The sequence below is a fragment of the Limanda limanda genome, chromosome 3 (assembly GCF_963576545.1).
Source record: "Limanda limanda chromosome 3, fLimLim1.1, whole genome shotgun sequence".
NCBI classification, from domain to species: domain Eukaryota; kingdom Metazoa; phylum Chordata; class Actinopteri; order Pleuronectiformes; family Pleuronectidae; genus Limanda; species Limanda limanda.
Genome location: NC_083638.1, coordinates 9,287,774 through 9,307,465, shown reverse-complemented (window position 1 = coordinate 9,307,465; position 19,692 = coordinate 9,287,774). Strand labels below are relative to the sequence as shown.

Here is a 19,692-nt window from a genome sequence, read left to right as displayed (position 1 = left end):
GCAAAAAGGATGAATTTGTAAAAGTTTGTAGACATTTCATTTACATATATTTGAGTCTATGACTTGCACATATCTTTTAGGGTATATATGTCTATATGTTTTATTTTTATGCTTTTGTATTTATGCTCAGCACAAACATACCAGAGCAAATACCTTAACCTACCAGGTATTAAAACCTGATTCTTACTCTTATTCTTAAGTAGATTTTTCCAATAGGTGCTCTTTAAATAATATTTCACAATAACCCTAACCATAAGGACAATAATAAAATCTATTTAAAGTAAATAAAGGAAGCTACTGAAATAAAGCTAAATGAGTGGAAGCTCTGCAGCCTTGTCTGTGTCTTGATCCTTGCTTACCCGATGGTTTACAACACAATATCATTATCAGTATAATATTGACATCACCGTATTAGGGGAAGAGTGCACGTTGCTAAAGGAGTTGACCTAATCACAGAGATAGGTGTCCCGCGTGCAGGCTGTAACCACATGCTCCGCTGGACTGTGCTCGCAAGAGTTTCACAACCCACGAGACCTCAGTGACCCCTGATGTTTGCCCTCTTAAATAATCTCTGGCTAACACCCCAGGTTCAACACGTCCAGAGGATGCCTTCAGCTCCCTGCAGCATCATTTACAGGCCTGAAAATTGCTTTATGGTTCCAAGGAAGCAGACAGAGCCGACTAGTGCGTCTGATGTAACTTTGGAGAGGGAGCGGGGCCAGCTGTTTCACCTTGATTCCAAGCTTCGTGCTAAGCTAAGCTAACCCTCTGCTGACATCAGACGTCAAGCTTCTGGTCAAACCCTCAGCAAGAGGAACTGAGTGACTTCCCAAATAGGATTTAAGGCCCTTGTTCATGTCAGTTGATATTGTGCTTCAGTGGTGCAGCGGATCGTGGAGCTGAAAGAGCTGCAGACTCGAGCGTTAGTTCCACACACTTGTGAATTTTAATCCAAAGGGGAAAGTTTGGTGACTTTAAGTGACTAGAGATAGGTTGATTGAACGTGCCTTTTTAGATGTTCACTAAATAAGTTGTGCATTTTAGCAACCTTTGCAGCGTGTGTTTTATTTGGTCTTTCACATCTGCACACAGGTTTCACAAGGGAGTGTCCTTGTGCATCTTGTTAATTGAAGAGTAGAACTTCCCATTTGGTCCAATACAACCAGGTCTGCAGGGGCTAATAATGAAATCACCATTCAAACTCCTTCACACTGAGATACGAGGAAGACAAAGCTGAGCCAAAAACTTGTCAGCCTGAGTTCAGAAAATAAATGTCTTAAACTTGTTTTATTAAGTTTGACAAAAGAATTGTATTTCCAATCTTATGTTGAGATTTTAACATTTTATTCCGCTAGGGTTGAGTTAACTAAAGCAGCAAAGGAAATTGAATTGAATTTTGACCCACAGTCTGTTCTGTTTTAAACGAGACACATTCCATAATAAACTAAGGTGATGGACTTTGTGCAGACAAAGACAAGAGTGCCACCTGCAGGAATTTTAAGCTGCAGTCAGAGAGAAAAAGACAAAGAAATAAATATATATAAATACAAAACAAATAAATCAGCATACACTGTGTGTGAGTGTTTGTATTTGTTTATATTTATGCAAATATAGTCAAGTACAAGAATTGTCCTGTTTGTAAAAAGTGTGTGTTCCCAAGAACATTCACTCAAGTTCAGTTGAACTTTGATGAACTTTCCTCAAGTTACACCATGATGTACCTCTGCATCGCTCCACTTCAGACAGAAACATAACTTACAAATCAGATTAAGATTTAGCATTCAAGACATAAAGTAGTAATAGAAAATTGAAAAACATTATTGGAGAGGAAACCAGTGACTCACGATCTTGTTTGGCTTTTGACCCTTCACAACACAGTAATGTCTCGCTGGGGCCCGTCGTCATGTTTCAGATGTCTGTGAGTTGTCAGCAGATCCCCCAAAGGGACATTCCCCCTCTGAACTTCTCACATGGCTTCATTTGGTTTGGGGCCTAAACAGGTCGTATTATTCAACCATTCATAAAAATGTATTCTTGATATTCTTCCAAACTACACCACCCAAACCCACGAGTGCACTTTGTGCTGTTTTTGTTTCTTTTTACTTCTGTTTGAAATATCCTGACGAAATCACTTCATCTTTATATTTATGGACCCTCATATCACTGCAGGAGCTGGGGACAAATGGTTCAGATTTGAGGACATGGGAATAAAAGTATTTTCCACATAGAGGGAAGGCTTCTAATAGGGGTCTTCAAATAAGTGATTAACACCCTTGTTTCATTGATTCAGTCATTCTAACTGTGGGGAGAGATAACTCTTCTGTAGACAAATAAAAAGGGTTCTAAAGCAATAACCCAGTTTTTTGGCCTCATGCACAAAGCTGGCCATGTGCATTGAATTGTTCACCTCATTTACCCCTGAGATTTATCTTGCACCTGGACTAAATCACCTACGTAAGCTGTGCGTGCCTGGTAATGATAAGACAACCTCAAAATGCTATTTATGTCAGCTTTATTGGTGGAACTCTCTGAGTTATCTGGTTGTCGACGAGCAGCGGCTCCTCCTACTGCACCAACTGACCCCGGACCAGCTGCAGAGTTACACCATGTCATCTCAACTGCCTTTTCCAGCTGACTCGGACACTGTAGAACTCAGTGTGGCTAACATGGTTATCAGGTTTTTTTTACATCGTCCAACTTTGTTTCCTTGTAAAAACGTTTTTGATCACTGAGCAATTCCAGTTTTGATTCAAACCCAAATCACAGGTCCACCTTTATTCAACTTGACATTATTCAGATCTTTATCTCTCTCTGGCAGAGGTCAGCAGATTCAGGGGAGCTGGATTATGGGATGGCTTCTCACAGGTGGCAAAGAACTGTTCTTCTATCAAATGTTGCAACAGATGTTTAAGAAATCATTCATGTGCTGCTCTTTAGCTGTTCTTCTCCATGTGTTGTTGTTGATTTTAACTATTGATTACTATTGGAATGCATGTGTACACAATCACCCCCCCCCCCCCCCCCAACACTTGGGTTTGTATATGTTGTTATTTGTTGACTGATCTGGGTGAAGTCATAGTCCACACACTCACCAATGCTGGATTAACCCTTTAAACTTTCACTTTGTAAACGGTGCCATATTTATTTCTGCCGGTGCAAATATTGGCTAATGTGCAATACATTCACACTGTTTATATTCTGTTTCCAGTGTATATATTGTTTCTGCTACATGCATATATTTTAGATTTCCTTGCATTTAGAAGTATTGCTTTGACTGTCCTCTTTGCTGCTGTAACACAGATCATTTCCCTGTTATGGGACTAATATCTTAGTTTACATTGTCCTATCTTGTCATTTTCTGCATGTATAGAAGGAGGTCTTCAGTATCTTCAACAGTACAAGTACACAGATTGTATTGTCTCCTCAGCTGCTCAGCACCAAAACACATTCCTCAACCCGAACCTCCACTTTTTCCTGTGACTTCAGCTACTCCAGAGAAAATGCTCCGCCCCACTCAACTAAATCCTTATTTGCAAAATTCCCCATTTTGCAGCAGCGTGGGCTACACTTTATTTGGACGGGATCTGCAGCTTTTAAAGGGGAAACCGGGATGGATTTGTACGTGGTTTCTGTTTTACTTGCAAGTCTCCTCATCGTGCCTCTCACCATCCGGACTTTGTGCCCCTATCTGTGGAAGGATCTGCAGTATTTCGGAGTTCTGCTGCGGATCTTAGTGAAGTTCGCGTCCAGGCGCAGGAGGAGACCTCTCTTCTCTGTCTTGGATCGTTTCTTGGAGCAGAGCGCGGCGCACGGGGACAAACCCTTCATTGTCTTCGGAGAGGACACTTTGTCTTACTCGCTCACGGACTCAAGGAGCAACAAAGTGGCCAATGCTCTGCGGGCTCACCCCGGGTTCGTGCCTGGAGACACAGTGGCTCTGTTCATGGGGAACGAACCCGCCTTCCTGGTCACCTGGCTGGCCTTGGCTAAGCTCGGGTCCCCCGTGGCTCTGCTGAACCACAACATCCGCACCAAGTCCCTGCTGCACTGCTTCAGCTGCTGCGGGGCCAAGGTGCTGATATCTGCCCCGGGTATGAAGATCAGGGCCCAGCTATTTACTTTAGATATTCAAACTTTGCATGAGATCACAAGGGAGCTGTTTCTACATTCACACTGATTTACACTGCAAAACTAAACTCTCTGTGTCTTAGTCCGTTTGAACCTAGTCCTGTCCAAACAACCTTTAATAGAGAAGATGAGTCAAGCCATGCACAAGAGAATTTAGAATTTTGAGACTAAGTTCAAGAGTAGAAGTGATGAGAATGAGGACTAAATGTCGACAATAAATTTCAAGAGTCAAGAATGAGGTCGACATGTCGAGAATAAGGTCAAGATATCGATAATAAAGTTGAGGATTTGAGAATGAAGTTGAAATGTTCAGAATAAAATGGAAGAGACGAAAATAATGTGAAATTCAAAACATATCCTTATTAAATATATTTTATTTCTCGATATTCCAACTTTACTCTTGACATTTCAACTTTATTTTCAGCATTCTGTCTTAGTTCTTGACTTATTACGTTATTCTCAAAATAACGCCTGACCCTTCTAATACTAATAACTAATACTAATGATTCCTCACGTCTGACCCTAATAGTCTTCTGTAGTTTTAGATGCAGTCACACAAGTTTCTTACTTACTTATTGTCCCTTCCCACAATAGTAACTTTAAAGCTTGCAAGACTTTAATTGGCTTCCATGTGACTTCCACTTTTTTCATATTTCACTGCCAACATTGTGTGCTGCTGTGTGTCCCCCCCCCCCTCCAGAGCTGAAGGAGGCAGTGGAGGATGTGCTGCCCACGTTGATGGAGCAGGGCGTCACCGTCCTCCTGATGAACAGACACTGCGACACGCCTGGAATCGAGAGCTTCTCTGACAAAGTGGAAGAGGCACCAGACGACCCGCTCCCTCGGTCCCTCCGATCTCACATCACCTTCAAAAGTCCTGCAGTCTATATCTACACCTCTGGAACCACAGGTACCTGAGAGGCTGATTGTTTGCTTTTCACTTTCACGCGACAAACCTCCTTCAGTTTTCATTAGGTGATCTTTGTGGATTCCAGGTCTCCCGAAGGCGGCTGTGGTCAATCAGAACCGTCTCCTGATAGCTCTGGCGATTCTGTCTTCAAACGGTGTCACGTCCAGTGATGTCATCTACGTCAACCTGCCTCTGTACCACACAGCTGGCTTTCTAATCGGCTTTATTGGCTCCATTGAGACAGGTGAGACGACTGAGTTGTAGCTAAAGCTGTTATCTCAGACCAGAGTTCCTCCATCCATCCATACATCCATCAATTCGGTTGAGAACTTAGAGGGAAAGTTCACAGAAAAATGAAAATTCACTCATCATCTACTCAGCACTATGTTGATTGGGGTTGGATGAAGTGTTTGACTCCACAAAACACTGCTGGAGTCTCAAGGGTCAACAGTGTTGCAGCCAAATCCAATACAATTGAAGTCAATCGCTAATCCTTCTTCAGAGATAATAAAACAACAGAAAAAACTCAACATGACACCACACTGCTTGTGTGGTGTCATCCAAGTGTCTGCAAGCCCCGATCTTCATATTCGACTCTTACTAAGGTCTTTTACTCCATGTTTTAAGCATCAAAGTACAGAGGTGGCGAAGCTAGCGGAAGGTAGCCACAAGATGAGGCACCAGAGGGTCAGTGAAGGTTATCTCGTTTGAAGATATCAGAGGACATTTAGGGTTAACACACCTTAAATGATTTAAAAATAATTTCTTACAAACAAAACAGATTTTCATTTCATTTTAGTGATATAAAAATGAAACTGTTAAATTACCCCTGTTACAAGATCTTCTTGAGGTTCTCACCCATAAACTGCAAAATGTAAAAAAACAAAGTCTTCTTCACTCTACATGTTGTGACGTCCCTGCTCCTCATTCTCCCTCTGGGTTTCTCTCCCTGGGAAACTGAGAGAAAGAGTCTTTTGTCAGTTTGAAGCAGGACTCTGAACAGAGCCACGTCAAACAAGACCAGATTACCTCCACTTTCTGAATGCTTCAAATTAGGCCAAAGTTCACCCTGCTTTAATATGTCAGGGTGAGCAGCGTGACCTGCACACACACATGTTGAGATATCCAACACAGCCCCACAACAATCACAGTCCTGTTGTGTAGCACATACAAGTAAATTACATACGCTTTAAAATACTAGTGCAGTGCCCGGTCTCTGTAACAGGGAATGTTTGCTTTTCTTGTGGTGACCTACAGTAACTGAGTGTACATAGAAAATGTATTGGTTGATAATCATTACCCTAACAAATAGTGCCGTCTCCAACTCGCTCACTTAAAGGCCATCAATTTGAAACGGAATCTTTTGCAGTCAGATTCCTTTGCCCTTTAGCCCCTAATCAAACCGTCTGTTTGTTATTGTCTTATTTTGAAGGATCAACCATCATCCTGAAGAGGAAGTTCTCTACCTCTCAGTTTTGGGACGACTGCAGGAAACACGGTGTGACCGTTGTCCAGTACATCGGAGAAGTGATGCGTTACCTCTGCAGCACAGCAAAGGTAACATTCTTCCAACTGGCCTCAGTGCTGCAAAGCTTAAATCTGAGCAGTTTTACAATATTACAGAGCTGCGAAAGTAGGAATAATATTAGTTTTTCAGATTTTGCTCCCTTTGTGCTGCAGAAAGCTTCAGCAGCTGCATGTTTGTCATGTGACGGCTACAAATCTCAACTGAAACCCAAACCAGGGTCAGTGGTTTATGGTTCGCAGGAGGTTAATGTGACTCCCCCCATTACAGGGCCAGGGATTCGCAGTAATTAGCTGTGAAGGAGCTGTTGTACCTGGTGCCTCATATTTAATGATGTTGCTATTCTTATTTACTGACCTTTATCTATTCATTTAATACCACGTTTTTTAATCACTTCTTCCAAGGAGGTTATGTCTTCACCCGTCTGTTTCTCTGTTGGTTGGTAAATCCTTAGGAAAGTTCATAAAATGTAATTTAAAGGTAGAACACAGCAAAGGTTATCTATTAAAACAAATGAATGAACCAAATAAGACAGCTTGATTTAAAATAAGGTGAGATTCAGAGAGAGGTCCAGATCTTGGGGCGGATCCAGGGAATTTTATTTTCACTTTCACAAATCAGGCCTATTTAAAGGGACTGATTCCAGTGTGTTGGTGAAGCCTGATTAAATTAAGGAGGACTATTAGTCCTTAGCCGAGGTACAGACTGTGCTCTACTGAGTGCCATTCCAGTTTCTAGAAATATTGCAGCTCAAACATGTTCACACAGGATCTCTGGCGGGGGGGCTGCAGTCACTGTTCCCCTCCTCTGCCGTCCAAACTGCTGTAAAACCTCTTGGTCGCCGTGGCACCGTGAAACCGGCTGCAGCGAGCTCCCATTGACACAGATCTTCTTTGCAGTTATCTCCTGTACATTCCCACATTGCTGCACAGCTGGCTCACCAAAATAGAAAAAATCTCAACTATCATGTTCCAGCCTTCTGCGTCAGTCTCTGCAGGGGTTTGCACCCGGAGGAAACAGGCTGCGGACACGTGGGAACATCAGCCGTTAAACTTAAAAATATTCAAGGTTATGAGACAGACTCCGAACTCGTGACGTCTCTTGAAAACGCGCCAGCCGGATTTGGGAGTACCGTAGACATGTTGTCGACATGTATGGCCATTCAGGGTTTCCAGTTGCATCACATGAAGTGCCGTGTCAATTTACTGCGTGACCCTACACCGGCCAGAGGAGGTGGCTCGTCTGTATCTGGTCACCTCTAGGAATAGATGCTGGCCTTTACTTAGGAAGACCATATCGAGTAACTTGGCAACCAAATGTCCCTGGAACTAGTATTTGACTTTATGGCCACATTCATTACATCAAAATGTACATGTTATACAGCAAATGTATGGTTTTTCAAGGGATGAGTATTTTTACAAAAGTGTCCTTGCTTGAGTGAGCTTACATATACAGTAGACAGGGGTTAGTCGTACTTAATTTAAAGTTGTCTCATCCTAATTATTCGAAGTCAAATTAGGTTACTGATGTCTGTTACAAAGCTTATGAGTTTAAGTTAGTGGGATTTAAAACAAACACTGTAATACTCAATGTACAATGTTTGATACGTGAATCTTTTTCTATATGAAAATGCAGAGAGACAACGACAAGGATCATAAAGTCCGACTGGCCATCGGTAATGGAATCAGGGCCGACATATGGAGAGAGTTTCTCAACCGCTTTGGCAACATCGAGGTCCAAGAGTTTTACGCCTCCACTGAGGGAAATGTGGGATTTGTCAACTATGCGGGAAAAATTGGAGCCATCGGACGTGTCAACTACTTCCATCGGGTAAGAAGATCATTCAGATACAAGAAGAAAAACATGTATTTTCTGTAAATTTTTTATAGATTTACCACCTTTTTTATTAAGCTGTTTGTCCAAGTGATGTTCACTTGGACAAACAGCTTCCAGCTTTTTTCCCCTGAGCTTCCAACGGCATCTAATGGTGGAGCAGGGAACAGCTTCTTCCATGAGATGTGACGGAATGCTCTGAAGAAGCCTTGAGTTCAGATTATCTTTACAGCTTGTACTAGGAAATACATTGTGCTTGTTCATATCAGCAATATTATCATAATGTGCAGAGATTATCTTATCACTAATGTTTTACTTCCTCCTGTAGAAGCTGTTTCCCTTCACCCTCATCAAATACGACACAGAGCGAGATGAAATCGTCCGAGATGCTAATGGCCTCTGTGTGGAGTCGCCCAGAGGTGAGGAAACAACAGTTATTAAGAAGCCTTAGACTATAGATAAAGATGGACAACGTTTATCCACTTCCTCCCACTATCCTGTAATGAAGCCAAAATATCCTGGATACAATCGCTGCCATCTTTTGCATTTGTATCTGTGCAGTAGCGATCGGAGAATGGAGCCAAATCAGCGAGGTCCCGCCTATATATGTGCTCGACCAATCCCAAGGCAGTCTCAGCTGTCAATCATGATGTTTCACCCCGCTTTAATTGCATCAAATAACTAATTAAGACCAAACTTAGCTCGAAAAATGATGACTGAACACACAATCTTTATCTCACACATCTTTATATATATATATTACACTGATATTGCACATGCATCATGTGGGCGGGGTCTATTTACCAACCAATCCATGGAGCCCATTGATAGATCCTGTCAGTAATGTCTGTGGCTTTTTCTTTAAGGTGAGACTGGACTGCTGGTGTCGAAGATCACAGACCTCGCTCCTTTCGTCGGCTACGCTCAGAACAAAGACCAGACGGAGCGGAAGAAACTTCGGGATGTTCTGAAGAAAGGAGATCTGTACTTCAATAGCGGAGACCTCATGAGAATCGATGAGGAAAACTTCATTTACTTTCAGGATCGTGTTGGCGACACGTTCAGGTAGAGAGATCCTGTGGAGTTTGTTTCATGAAGAATAATCGTTTATAATTTTGTCCCAGTTCTGCCTTTTTATTTCCCTCATATTTGATGAATAGCCTCTTGCTGTTAAAAACCCAGTCCATAATTGTTGTAAAGAAAAAACATCTGTATATTTCCTTTTACATTTTCTAAAGGCTCTATATTTTTGGTTTATTTTGTTAACTATCGGTATGGGACATTTTTTACTCACTAATATATATCGGCTCTATTTTTACACAACACTTATTTCCCAAGACTGAACCATTTTACTTGAAAATTTAATAGGAGTTTTATTTATTCTAAAAACTGCACGTCTCAGACATTCTTATTAGCCACGGATCTAAATCTGCAGCAGTAAACACTTTTAACGTTTTTTATACACAAGAGTCCTTTATAAAAAAAACTTTTTGTGGGCAAACTTGTACTTGTACAGCAGCCTTTATCTCCCGAATTGCCCTGAGCTGTAAATTGTACTTTCACCTCACGTTCCAAAAACCCCAAACCGATACAGAGTTGTGACCTGCGTGCGCCCTCAGGTGGAAAGGTGAGAATGTGGCCACGACCGAGGTGTCGGACATCCTGACCATCAGTGACTGTCTCAAAGAAGCCAACGTTTATGGAGTCCAAGTGCCAGGTGACAACCATTTCCTCTGTACAGTTCAACAAAGTGTGTTTAAAACGAATATCCTGACTTCTCATTGGCAGATCATTAAATGTGGTGATAAATCGGTTTATTGTAACAAGTTCTTTGTCTATTTTGTTTGGCAATGTAGGACATGAGGGGCGGGTAGGTATGGCAGCTGCTACTGTGATGGAAGGTGCAGAGTTTGATGGAAGTAAAATATACAACCATGTGGTCAGCTACCTGCCCTCATACGCCCGACCTCGCTTCATAAGGATACAGGTAATTTAACTTAATACAAACCGGGTACATCATATTGAAATACTCTAGAGAGGAGCTCATTCTAAACATACCTGTATTTTTTCTATACTTTTTTATAACTTCAACATAAAAGCATTGTAATTCAGCTCTATTTAAAGCTTTGCAGGGGCAAAAAGGAGATTTTTACCTATTCAATAAATTAGCTAAAGAGGAAGTTATCTTTGATATGGTGAAATAATAATCAAATTATCAAATGATCTTGCAGGTCAGATATTATTGCTGTTGCCGCCGCTGTAGTTTAACCAAGGACATAGAAGTAACTGAGGATTTTGCAATTTTTATCTCATCTAGAACGCCGTGGAGGTCACTGGCACCTTCAAGCAGCTGAAGGTGCAGTTAGTAGAGGAGAGTTTTGATCCAGGACGTATCCAGGACCCTCTCTATATCCTCGATGATAAAGAGAAGTGCTACGTTCCGCTGACAGAGCAGATCTACAGCTCCATCACATCAGGAGACATCAAACTATGAGCAGATGTGGTCACTAACCAACTTTTTCAACTATAGTGGCATTGAGTTTTTTTATAATGAACTTCCAACTCAGGGAACAAACCTCAAACTACGTGTATTTTGTGAAAGATATAAAAATATAAAGACCATTGTTAAAAACAGTACATGGGAACCAGGCGTGTAGGATTGATTTGTTAGGGGTCAGTCTGCAGGAGGAGGAGGGAGCTTGATATAATAATAATATTATTAATAATAATAATAATAATAATACCGATAGCACTTATCTAAACAAGGTTACAAAGGGCTTCACAATAATGTCCATGGCAAAATTAAAATTAGATTGTAATAAAAGATATTCTGTCACAACATAACGGGCCTAGCTGTTGTTTTAAAAAATGCTTCCCTTGCTGCCCCATTACCACGCAGACCTTATTTCTAGTTTTGAGGCGACTATGTTCAAAATTTGCAGCACCGCTCTGGTCCTTAGTCCAGTCAGTGGCCATTAGACCTTCTCTCACAGAAGAGGACTTGGTTTTGAGGAAAGATGTGAGTGACATGTGATACTCAGGGGGGAAAACCGTTTTCTTATTTTTAGAACATCTCTCAGGGGCCATAGATTACTGAACAATAATCACCTACAATAATAGCCTGCTTACAGCCACTAACATCGGGTGTTTGTCTGTAATGGGAATTGATACAATCAGAATTCACTCCCAGGTCAAATGACTCTGCAGTTAAAGTGGATTTTTATCAGCTCTTTTCTTTATTTTGGCACCTTAATGCAAGCGGATTTTCGTTTTGTAATAAGAAAACCAAAATCAGGAAGTGAGCTGTTTCCAACTGTTTCAACTCTGACCAGCATTAGATTCATCCTAGATTATTTTGTTCTTGCAACTCATCACTTTTTATGCCTTTTTTCTTTTATGCTCTATAGGATTAATGGCTGTCATGATCCTTTTTATTGTTTCTGAGTTATTTCTATGTCTGTTATGAATTTGCCAGAGGCCAGATGTAGTGGTTATAGGTTACAAAGACCAAACATTTATATTCATGTGCCAATACCTGTACATAGGAATTACTCTCATGAACATTAAAGTGATTCCAGTTGTAAAAATGTTTTCTTGTGTCCTTATATTTTCATTTTATTCATCATATAAACTATACAGAGACACAATTTCAGGTTTGACAATTGTATAAAGAAACCACTAGGTGGAGACACACGCCATCAAAAACTCTGTCCCCAGTGGAGCTGGAATATACAGAGCTACAAACGTGACACTGGCAAAAATGTGGAACAAATTAATATGGACACATGTAAATTTCACCAAAAAGTGATTGTTGAACATTTAGTTTGAAATCAAACTGATTGAATGATCTTGACAGATTGACCAGCTGGGACTTCCTTTCATTCCTCCTCAAGATCCCAGTTGCTGAACCCACAGCTGCTGGATGAGATCAGAACTGAGTCAGACATGGTTTTCACAGAAGACTGGGAAAGCATTTCTTAGTTGGAAGCATATTGTCTAAAATCAATAACTCTTTGGGGACGCACTAAGATTTGAAACTGAGATGCTCAAACTTTAAGAAAGAGAACCAGACCAAAAGTACTCAGAGGAATATGCATGTGCTAACATGGATGGCAGAGCCTTTAATGATTAAAAACATCTGCTCGTTCAGAGTTCATTCAGGGGAACAAAGTCCACATAAAGTGCTGCAGTTACAGCAAGTGAGGTACTGTGAAGCTCAGTCCGTTCTAATCAGTTACAAAAAAATGTCACTTTTTCATTCAGTAAACAATTCTAAAGAAATTCACAAGAAATAATGACGCACAGCATAACAAGACAAAAACTGGCTCAGCAGTCTGCTCCAGAGTCTTCTCCCCTATTATTCATGTTGTTAGTGAGTCCTCCTCAAAAACTTCTACAATATACTGTCACTTTTACAGTGGTGGGAAGTAAAGAAGTAAAAATACTTTGTTACTGTACTTAAGTGGATTTTTCACATATCTGTACTTTACTTGAATATTTTCCTGACGACTTTTTACTTTTACTCGCTACATTTGAGCACAAATATCTGTACTTTCTACTTCATACATTCTCAAAACTGTCTCGTTACTTGAGCAGCGGAGGTTGGCGGAACGTGCACCTTTACGCACGGCGCACCTTATTATTCAGGAAACACAAACAGCATGTAGATGTGTGGACAAGCTGGCGGGCAGGTATACAGGCAGGTAAACATCCAGGCAGTTACACAATACAGCTAATAGACACAAAAGGTTCATTTGATCTATTAAGGTCTATTCGTGTTCTTAGGTAGAATCAAGAGGCACTTGTTTATTCTGTTCTGTTGATTCTTTGTTGTCTCTAGAAGTTCAGATGTACTTGTCCAATACTATTTTAACCCCAGCATCTCGGGTTCAAAATTTGTAAAATTATACATTATATATATAGTGTTGTTATAATTTTTCAGTCAGTTGAAATAAATCCTGAACTGAACAATTTTGGGTTGTTTTGTGTCTGTATAGGCCTACTATTTAAAGCACTTAGCATTTTTAATTTTGGTACTAGTACTTTTACTTTTGATACTTAAGTACATTTCAACACCAGATACTTTTGATACTTAAGTACATTTAATATGAGCAACTCTAAGACTTTTACTCAAGTCATTTTCTGACGGGTGCCTTTTACTTTTAGTCACTTTCAAGTAAGATATCTGTACTTTTACTCAAGTATGGCTTTCAAGTACTTTATACACCACTGCACTTTTATATTGTTTGTGTGCAGAGCTTTTTATAAACAGTCTCTAGTGCAGAGTGAAGTTAGAAAACGTGTTCATCCTACCTGGTTTATCTGCAATAAAGAGTTCTATAGTCAATGTTTTTCATAAAATAAAACTATTTTCTTTATTACAGGATTGCATCGTTAACCTAACTGGTGATATTTTTTTTTTATACATTACATGTTGGCTATATCAGTATCTTCTGACCCAATCTTTTCAAAATAAAAGCTTTGCAATTCAGCTCCATATAAAGTATAACACCAAAAAAACAACCGTTGTGCTTTTACCCTGAAGACAAATTGATGTGAAAAAGATGTGATTCTAGGAATATTATGCAATAACAGAGGTGGGAGCACACACTGCACCCGGGACTGTGTGCGTGTGTGTCAGTCCAATATGGTGAAAGTTTTTCCAGACCGGAATACATTTAAACTTTTTTTCTAATTCCTGTGAAGGATGAATAGTCTTCTCTTATGAACTTCTGCAAAAACTTTGACTCCAAGTGGTTTGGGTTCCTCTTATGACACACCCATCTCTTGTTACTCCCCTGCAGAAGAAAACAGCCCAAAGTCCAATAGTTGTAAACTGCAAAACCAGATCCAGCTGATCTTTGCAGGAGCTTTCCAGGACTCTTTGTGGAAGCGGGGGGGACAACGCGTTCCTGCAGAAAACACTAAAGATGATCGTATACGCCATTTTTACGTTTTTGGCAATTTGGCCACTGTTGCTTTTCGCACGGAACCGATACATTTGGGCAGATCTGTGTTTCGCGGTCACCTCGCTCCGGGTCGCGTTACGCATGGGCCGGATCAAGAAGCAGAAACCTTTCTACAGCGTTTTGGATCGTTTTCTGGACAAAGTGGCGACGCAGCCGCAGAAGAGCTTCATCCTTTTCGAGGGCAGCTCGTACACGTACCGTGAGGCCGACCGGGAGAGCAGCAGGCTGGCCCGGGCTCTGCAAGAGCACGCCGGCCTGAAGGAGGGCGACACGGTGGCTCTGTTCGCCGGCAACGAGCCTCACTTCGTCTGGACCTGGTTGGCTGTGACCAAGCTGGGCTGCACGACCTCTCTGCTCAACTCCAACATCAGGTCCAAGTCCCTGCTGCACTGCTTCTCCTGCTGCGGAGCCAAGGTCCTGGTGGCTGCTGCTGGTGAGACAGCACCGACCTGCATGAGATGAGGACATTTGTCTCTTCTCTTGTTTGTCTGTTGCTTGCACTAAGATGAAAACGTGTCATGCAAGCTTATTTTTGCATTTTATAGACTTGCAGACGTATAGAATGAAAAAGCACTGATTATCTACTCACTGCTATGCTGATGGGGGGATGGGTGAAGTATTTGAGTCCACAAAACACTTTTGGAGTTTCAGGGGTAGGCAGCTTTGCAGCCAAATCCATGCAGCACAATTGAAGTAAATGGTGACAACTTTTCAAAATGTTAAATGCCTCCATACTGCTCCTGTGGTGTCGTCCACAATTTCAAATTCTTGAAACAAGGTCATTTACACCATGTTTTTAGCCTAAATGTCATCTGTTTGAAGAAGTGGTCACCAGAGACTTCAATTGTATTGCATTTGGATTTAGATGAAACATTTGAAATAAAGATCCAATGTGCTTGAAAATAGTGCTTTTGTTGTTGTGCCCATAACGACGCAAATAGTGTGTTCAGTCAAATCAGTGAACTGGTGGAGCCAGTTTTATAATTTGTTTTGACATCCATGATTGAGTGTTTTATCTGAGTCATGCCCTTTACGCTTCATTGAAATCAGTTGAGCACTTCTGTGTAATCCTGCCACCAAACAAACGAAAACATAATGTCCTTGGTGGAGGTTACTCTTGTTGCTAAATGTTAATATATGAGCCAAATCGATAAATACAATAAATCTGCAACAAGCTGATCTCAGTGGATGTGTTCGTCATCAATCCAGTTGAAGTTTATGAAGAGCTACTGAGAACCAGCTGAACTACTTGTAACTCTCACTCAGTCGATTTCCACTCACTCCCTTTGCATTCTTTGTCTCAGACCTACGAGGGGCCGTGGAGGAGGTGTTGCCCACCCTAACCCAGCAGGGTGTCCGTGTGTTCATCTTGAGTGAGGAGTGCGATGTCGAGGGCATCGAAAGCCTCTTGGATAAAGCCCAGCAGGCCTCAGACCAGCCTCTGTCCCCTCAGCTGAGGGCCAACGTTACCCTGAAGAGTCCTGCGCTGTATATCTACACCTCAGGAACCACAGGTGATCTGAGGGATTTATCTCACCTTGAATCCTTATCTGCATGCGCTTTTTAAAAGCGTAAGCCTTGAATGATACAATCAAGACAATAAAACTACAGTGCTTGTCTTTTAGGGCTTCCCAAGGCTGCTGTAATCAACCACGATCGACTATGGATGACAGCTTTCATTCACACTATTTCTGGCGTTCGCCCGGATGATATTATCTACATATACCTGCCCCTCTACCACAGCGCGGGCTTTCTGATGGGACTGTGTGGAGCCATAGACAAAGGTAATCCAGTATTTCCCATAAAACACTTGCGCAAAATAATCATAAAGCTACACAACATGGTTTATAGGGCTGCGTCCTGTTGATGGCATTGAGGTTATTTTAGGTTAAACTAACAAGTACATGACCTCAAGTACGCCCTGGCTTTTACCCTCTTTGTATTTCAAAGTTCACAGGTTTGCAGCCCTCACTGAGCCCTCAGCCAGTGTTTAATAGGTCATATACGCTGCTGAAGTCTGTGTCTCCTTGTTTTCCAGGGATCACTGTTGTTTTGAGACGTAAATTCTCCGCCTCTCAGTTCTGGAACGACTGTAGAAAGTACAACGTGACAGTCATTCAGTACATAGGAGAGATTATGCGCTACCTGTGCAACACACCGAAGGTAACTATCACAGGATAAGTTGTGTTGCTAACAGTATACAACTGATACATGCAGCCAGACTCCCTGTTCTCCTTCACTCCTCTCCTCTAGAAAGACGTTGACAGAGATCATAAAGTGCGATTGGCCATGGGGAACGGGATAAGGGCCGACACCTGGGAAGACTTCCTGCAGAGATTTGGGAACATTAGTATCATAGAATGCTACGGGGCGACGGAGGGAAACGCTGGTTTTGTCAACTACATTGGAAAAATTGGAGCTATTGGCAAGGAGAATTTTCTACACAAGGTAAAAATGTTTTATTATTTTATGACCACAGTAAGGTGAATGAGCAAATTCAATTTGTCAACTTTCAGAATTTAGATGAGACTTGAAGAGCTGTGAGATGTGACGAAAACATGTTCAAGTAGAGTGAAACTCAGTGGAGCACGTATCTCCACCAAGGCCTAACAGTCCCCTCTTGAAACTGCATTTTAATTCACTACATATCTGAATTTCTCTCCAAATCCATTCATACTTCTCTGAGAAATCAGTGAAAACTTTTCGAAATGCTCAATCTATCCTTAAATTCCCTCTGTAAAAGAAAGTGATGAAAGATGTTTGGATCTGCTCTCTGATCCAGGTCCGATTCAAATGTTAATGAGTTCTACGCTGACCATTAATGAACGGAAGGGCTGATAGAGGTAAAAATATTCCTTTTGAAACTGTTTTTCAGATGGGATATAAGTATAAACTTATAAGGTACGATACAGAGAAGGAGGAGCCTGTCCGAGACGCCAGAGGATTCTGTATTGACGTCCCCAACGGTGAGCCAATCCTCTCCAAGCACATATGGGGCTTTTTCTGACCCTTTACCCTTTTTCACCTATACGTATTCTGAGCTTGATGTTTTCTTTCCCGCAGGAGAGACCGGTTTATTCGTGGTGAAGATTGGAGAAAAAACGCCTTTCATCGGCTACGCCAAGAACACGCAGCAGACAGAGAAGAAGAAGCTGAGGGACGTCTTTGTGAAGGGCGACCTCTACTTTAACAGCGGCGACCTGCTGAAGATCGACAACGAGGGATTTGTCTTCTTTCAAGATCGCATTGGAGACACTTTCAGGTCTGTGGGTTAAACAAACTGAGCTAGAATGACACTCAGAGGAGCATATACCTCTGCCAACGCCCAGCAGTCCCCTTAAATTCAGACAAACTGCACCATATTACACTTACTTATATATACTACCAAACCATCCATCTATCCTTTATCTTTACTGCTCATCCTTTCATGTACAGTCAGTTTAGAGTCTCCAATGAACCTAATGGCAATCTGCATGTCTTTAGACTTAAATTCAATCAAGCTGAACCAAAATACACACTCATAAGTATCAGTTGTATCTTAGTACCTGTACCTGTACCTGATTATTTTCATCAAGATTAATAGCAGAAGAAAAAGGTTTAATAAAAATCCAGTATTGTCCCAGATCCTCACAAAAATGCAGTGGGTTGTTCCCTGACCGATACCACATCCTTCCACGAAGTTTCAGGATAATCTGTCCTGTGGTTTTGAGTAGAGAAAATGTCAACGTACGTCCCGCTTGGGCTCTTTTACTTTGGAATTAGAGTTCTCACGTGTCTGTTTAGCCTGACTTCCTTTTTTGTTTTACGTCTTATTTATTAATTTGGCCTGGTTTGTCCTCGGTGTGTTCACGTCCTTGTGTTTCCACTTCTCGTTTGCCTGGATGTTGTTTTATTTTCTGTTTGCTTTCTTTACTTTAGTTAGATTTCCCCTCTATCTGTTTGGCTCTTGCCTGCCTCCAGCCATGTTCTTTTTTGTTTACTGAAGCGAATAGGCTCTGTCTGATTGACTGTATCTGGGCCTGTCTCCTGTGTTTGCAAACTCAGTGTCTGTTGCACAAAGATGCAAAACACATAGCCCGAATTATACAAACGGCAAGGCAGTGTAAAACCAGGAACTGATTACCCTTCTTACACTTCTGTACTAGCTTTCAATATTTGATTCCCTTGTCTACTCTTCAGTTGTTAAAATGACGCATCTTCATTATAAAAAAGTATTTCCTGCTTGTATCTTATTAATCTCTGTTCCAGTTCCAAAGCAAAACACAAATTATTTTAAGAAGTAAAACATACGGTATAACATACTGTCATCTCGTACAGGTGGAAAGGAGAAAATGTGGCGACCACAGAGGTGGCAGATAATTTGCTCATGGTGGACTGCATTGAGGAGGCTAATGTCTATGGTGTGAAGGTGCCAGGTAATAACTACATCATCAGATTTATAAAGGAAATAATCATTCTGCTCTCTGTGAAAACAGGGATCTCACAAATATAAATATGTGTAAAAGCATGAGGCTATTGACCTTTTTAACCTTTAACATGTCTTTTAATCAACTATTGCAATCTTTTTTTTAATCGACTTTGCCACTTTATGAAACAGAGGTGCTTATACTCTCATCCTCTTTTTTTCCTTTGACCTTGACTGATAAGGACATGAGGGAAGAATTGGAATGGCTGCACTAAAGCTGAAGGAAAACATGGACTTTGACAGCAAAGCCACATATCAACACGTCAAGAACTTCCTCCCCAGCTATTCAAGACCGCGCTTCATTCGCATACAGGTGTGGTCCTGCTGGATTTAGTCATAAAGGTTATAATAAAACAAAATCATAACTGTGTAACATTATTTGACCTTTATTTTTGCTCTGGCAGAATGCGCTGGTAGTGACTGGGACATTTAAGCAAATGAAGGTGAAGCTGGGAGAGGAGGGCTTCAACCCCGCCGTCATCAGCGATCCTTTGTTCTTCCTGGAGGACAGTGAAGGCTACGTACCCATGACTCAGGAGATGTACGACTCCATCGCAGAGGGAAGAAGCCGGCTCTGAATGACCTCCAGCTTCGTTAATTGACTTTCAACATTAAATTGCACATTTAGTCGTTTTATGTGTTGCAGGAAGCCAAATCATGCAAAATAACCTGTTTGTGAGCAATACTGTGACACATGAAAATTGAATTCTTGAAACATTTCTAGAGACATGTTTGTGTAAATTTTAATAAAGATTTTGAAAACATGACTGTAAATGAGTGAAGTCATCTTACAGAAGGGACAATGTAAGGTAGTGATCGTGCATTTACAGAGAGCGACTGCACCGAAACAGCAGTGAGTTAC

The 19,692-nt window shown here is 41.2% G+C and overlaps 2 protein-coding genes across 2 annotated transcripts; both read left to right on the top strand.

Moving 5' to 3' along the window:
* The first annotated feature begins 3,568 nt into the window (after positions 1 to 3,568).
* On the top strand, positions 3,569 to 11,983 carry LOC132998345 (long-chain fatty acid transport protein 2-like). The gene is made up of 10 exons (XM_061067922.1): positions 3,569 to 4,091; positions 4,829 to 5,038; positions 5,124 to 5,282; positions 6,471 to 6,595; positions 8,199 to 8,393; positions 8,725 to 8,815; positions 9,263 to 9,461; positions 10,016 to 10,113; positions 10,253 to 10,383; positions 10,714 to 11,983. The coding sequence occupies exons 1-10, from the start codon at positions 3,611 to 3,613 to the stop codon at positions 10,888 to 10,890; spliced, it is 1,866 nt and encodes a 621-aa protein (XP_060923905.1). The 5' UTR covers positions 3,569 to 3,610; the 3' UTR covers positions 10,891 to 11,983.
* A 2,016-nt stretch (positions 11,984 to 13,999) lies between these two features.
* On the top strand, positions 14,000 to 19,594 carry LOC132998280 (long-chain fatty acid transport protein 2-like). Its single transcript, XM_061067831.1, has 10 exons — positions 14,000 to 14,798; positions 15,670 to 15,879; positions 15,991 to 16,149; positions 16,404 to 16,528; positions 16,619 to 16,813; positions 17,241 to 17,331; positions 17,429 to 17,627; positions 18,683 to 18,780; positions 19,013 to 19,143; positions 19,235 to 19,594. The coding sequence occupies exons 1-10, from the start codon at positions 14,327 to 14,329 to the stop codon at positions 19,406 to 19,408; spliced, it is 1,854 nt and encodes a 617-aa protein (XP_060923814.1). The 5' UTR covers positions 14,000 to 14,326; the 3' UTR covers positions 19,409 to 19,594.
* Positions 19,595 to 19,692: the final 98 nt, after the last annotated feature.

Bases quoted from the DNA above. Each gene is read 5' to 3' on its own strand.
- LOC132998345 (XM_061067922.1), top strand. From the start codon at position 3,611: ATGGATTTGTACGTGGTTTCTGTTTTACTTGCAAGTCTCCTCATCGTG. The intron at 8,816-9,262 runs GTGAGGAAACAA...TTTTTCTTTAAG, and splicing joins CTGTGTGGAGTCGCCCAGAG to GTGAGACTGGACTGCTGGTG. The intron at 10,384-10,713 runs GTAATTTAACTT...TATCTCATCTAG, and splicing joins CTCGCTTCATAAGGATACAG to AACGCCGTGGAGGTCACTGG.
- LOC132998280 (XM_061067831.1), top strand. From the start codon at position 14,327: ATGATCGTATACGCCATTTTTACGTTTTTGGCAATTTGGCCACTGTTG. The intron at 14,799-15,669 runs GTGAGACAGCAC...TCTTTGTCTCAG, and splicing joins GGTCCTGGTGGCTGCTGCTG to ACCTACGAGGGGCCGTGGAG. The intron at 17,628-18,682 runs GTCTGTGGGTTA...CATCTCGTACAG, and splicing joins CGCATTGGAGACACTTTCAG to GTGGAAAGGAGAAAATGTGG.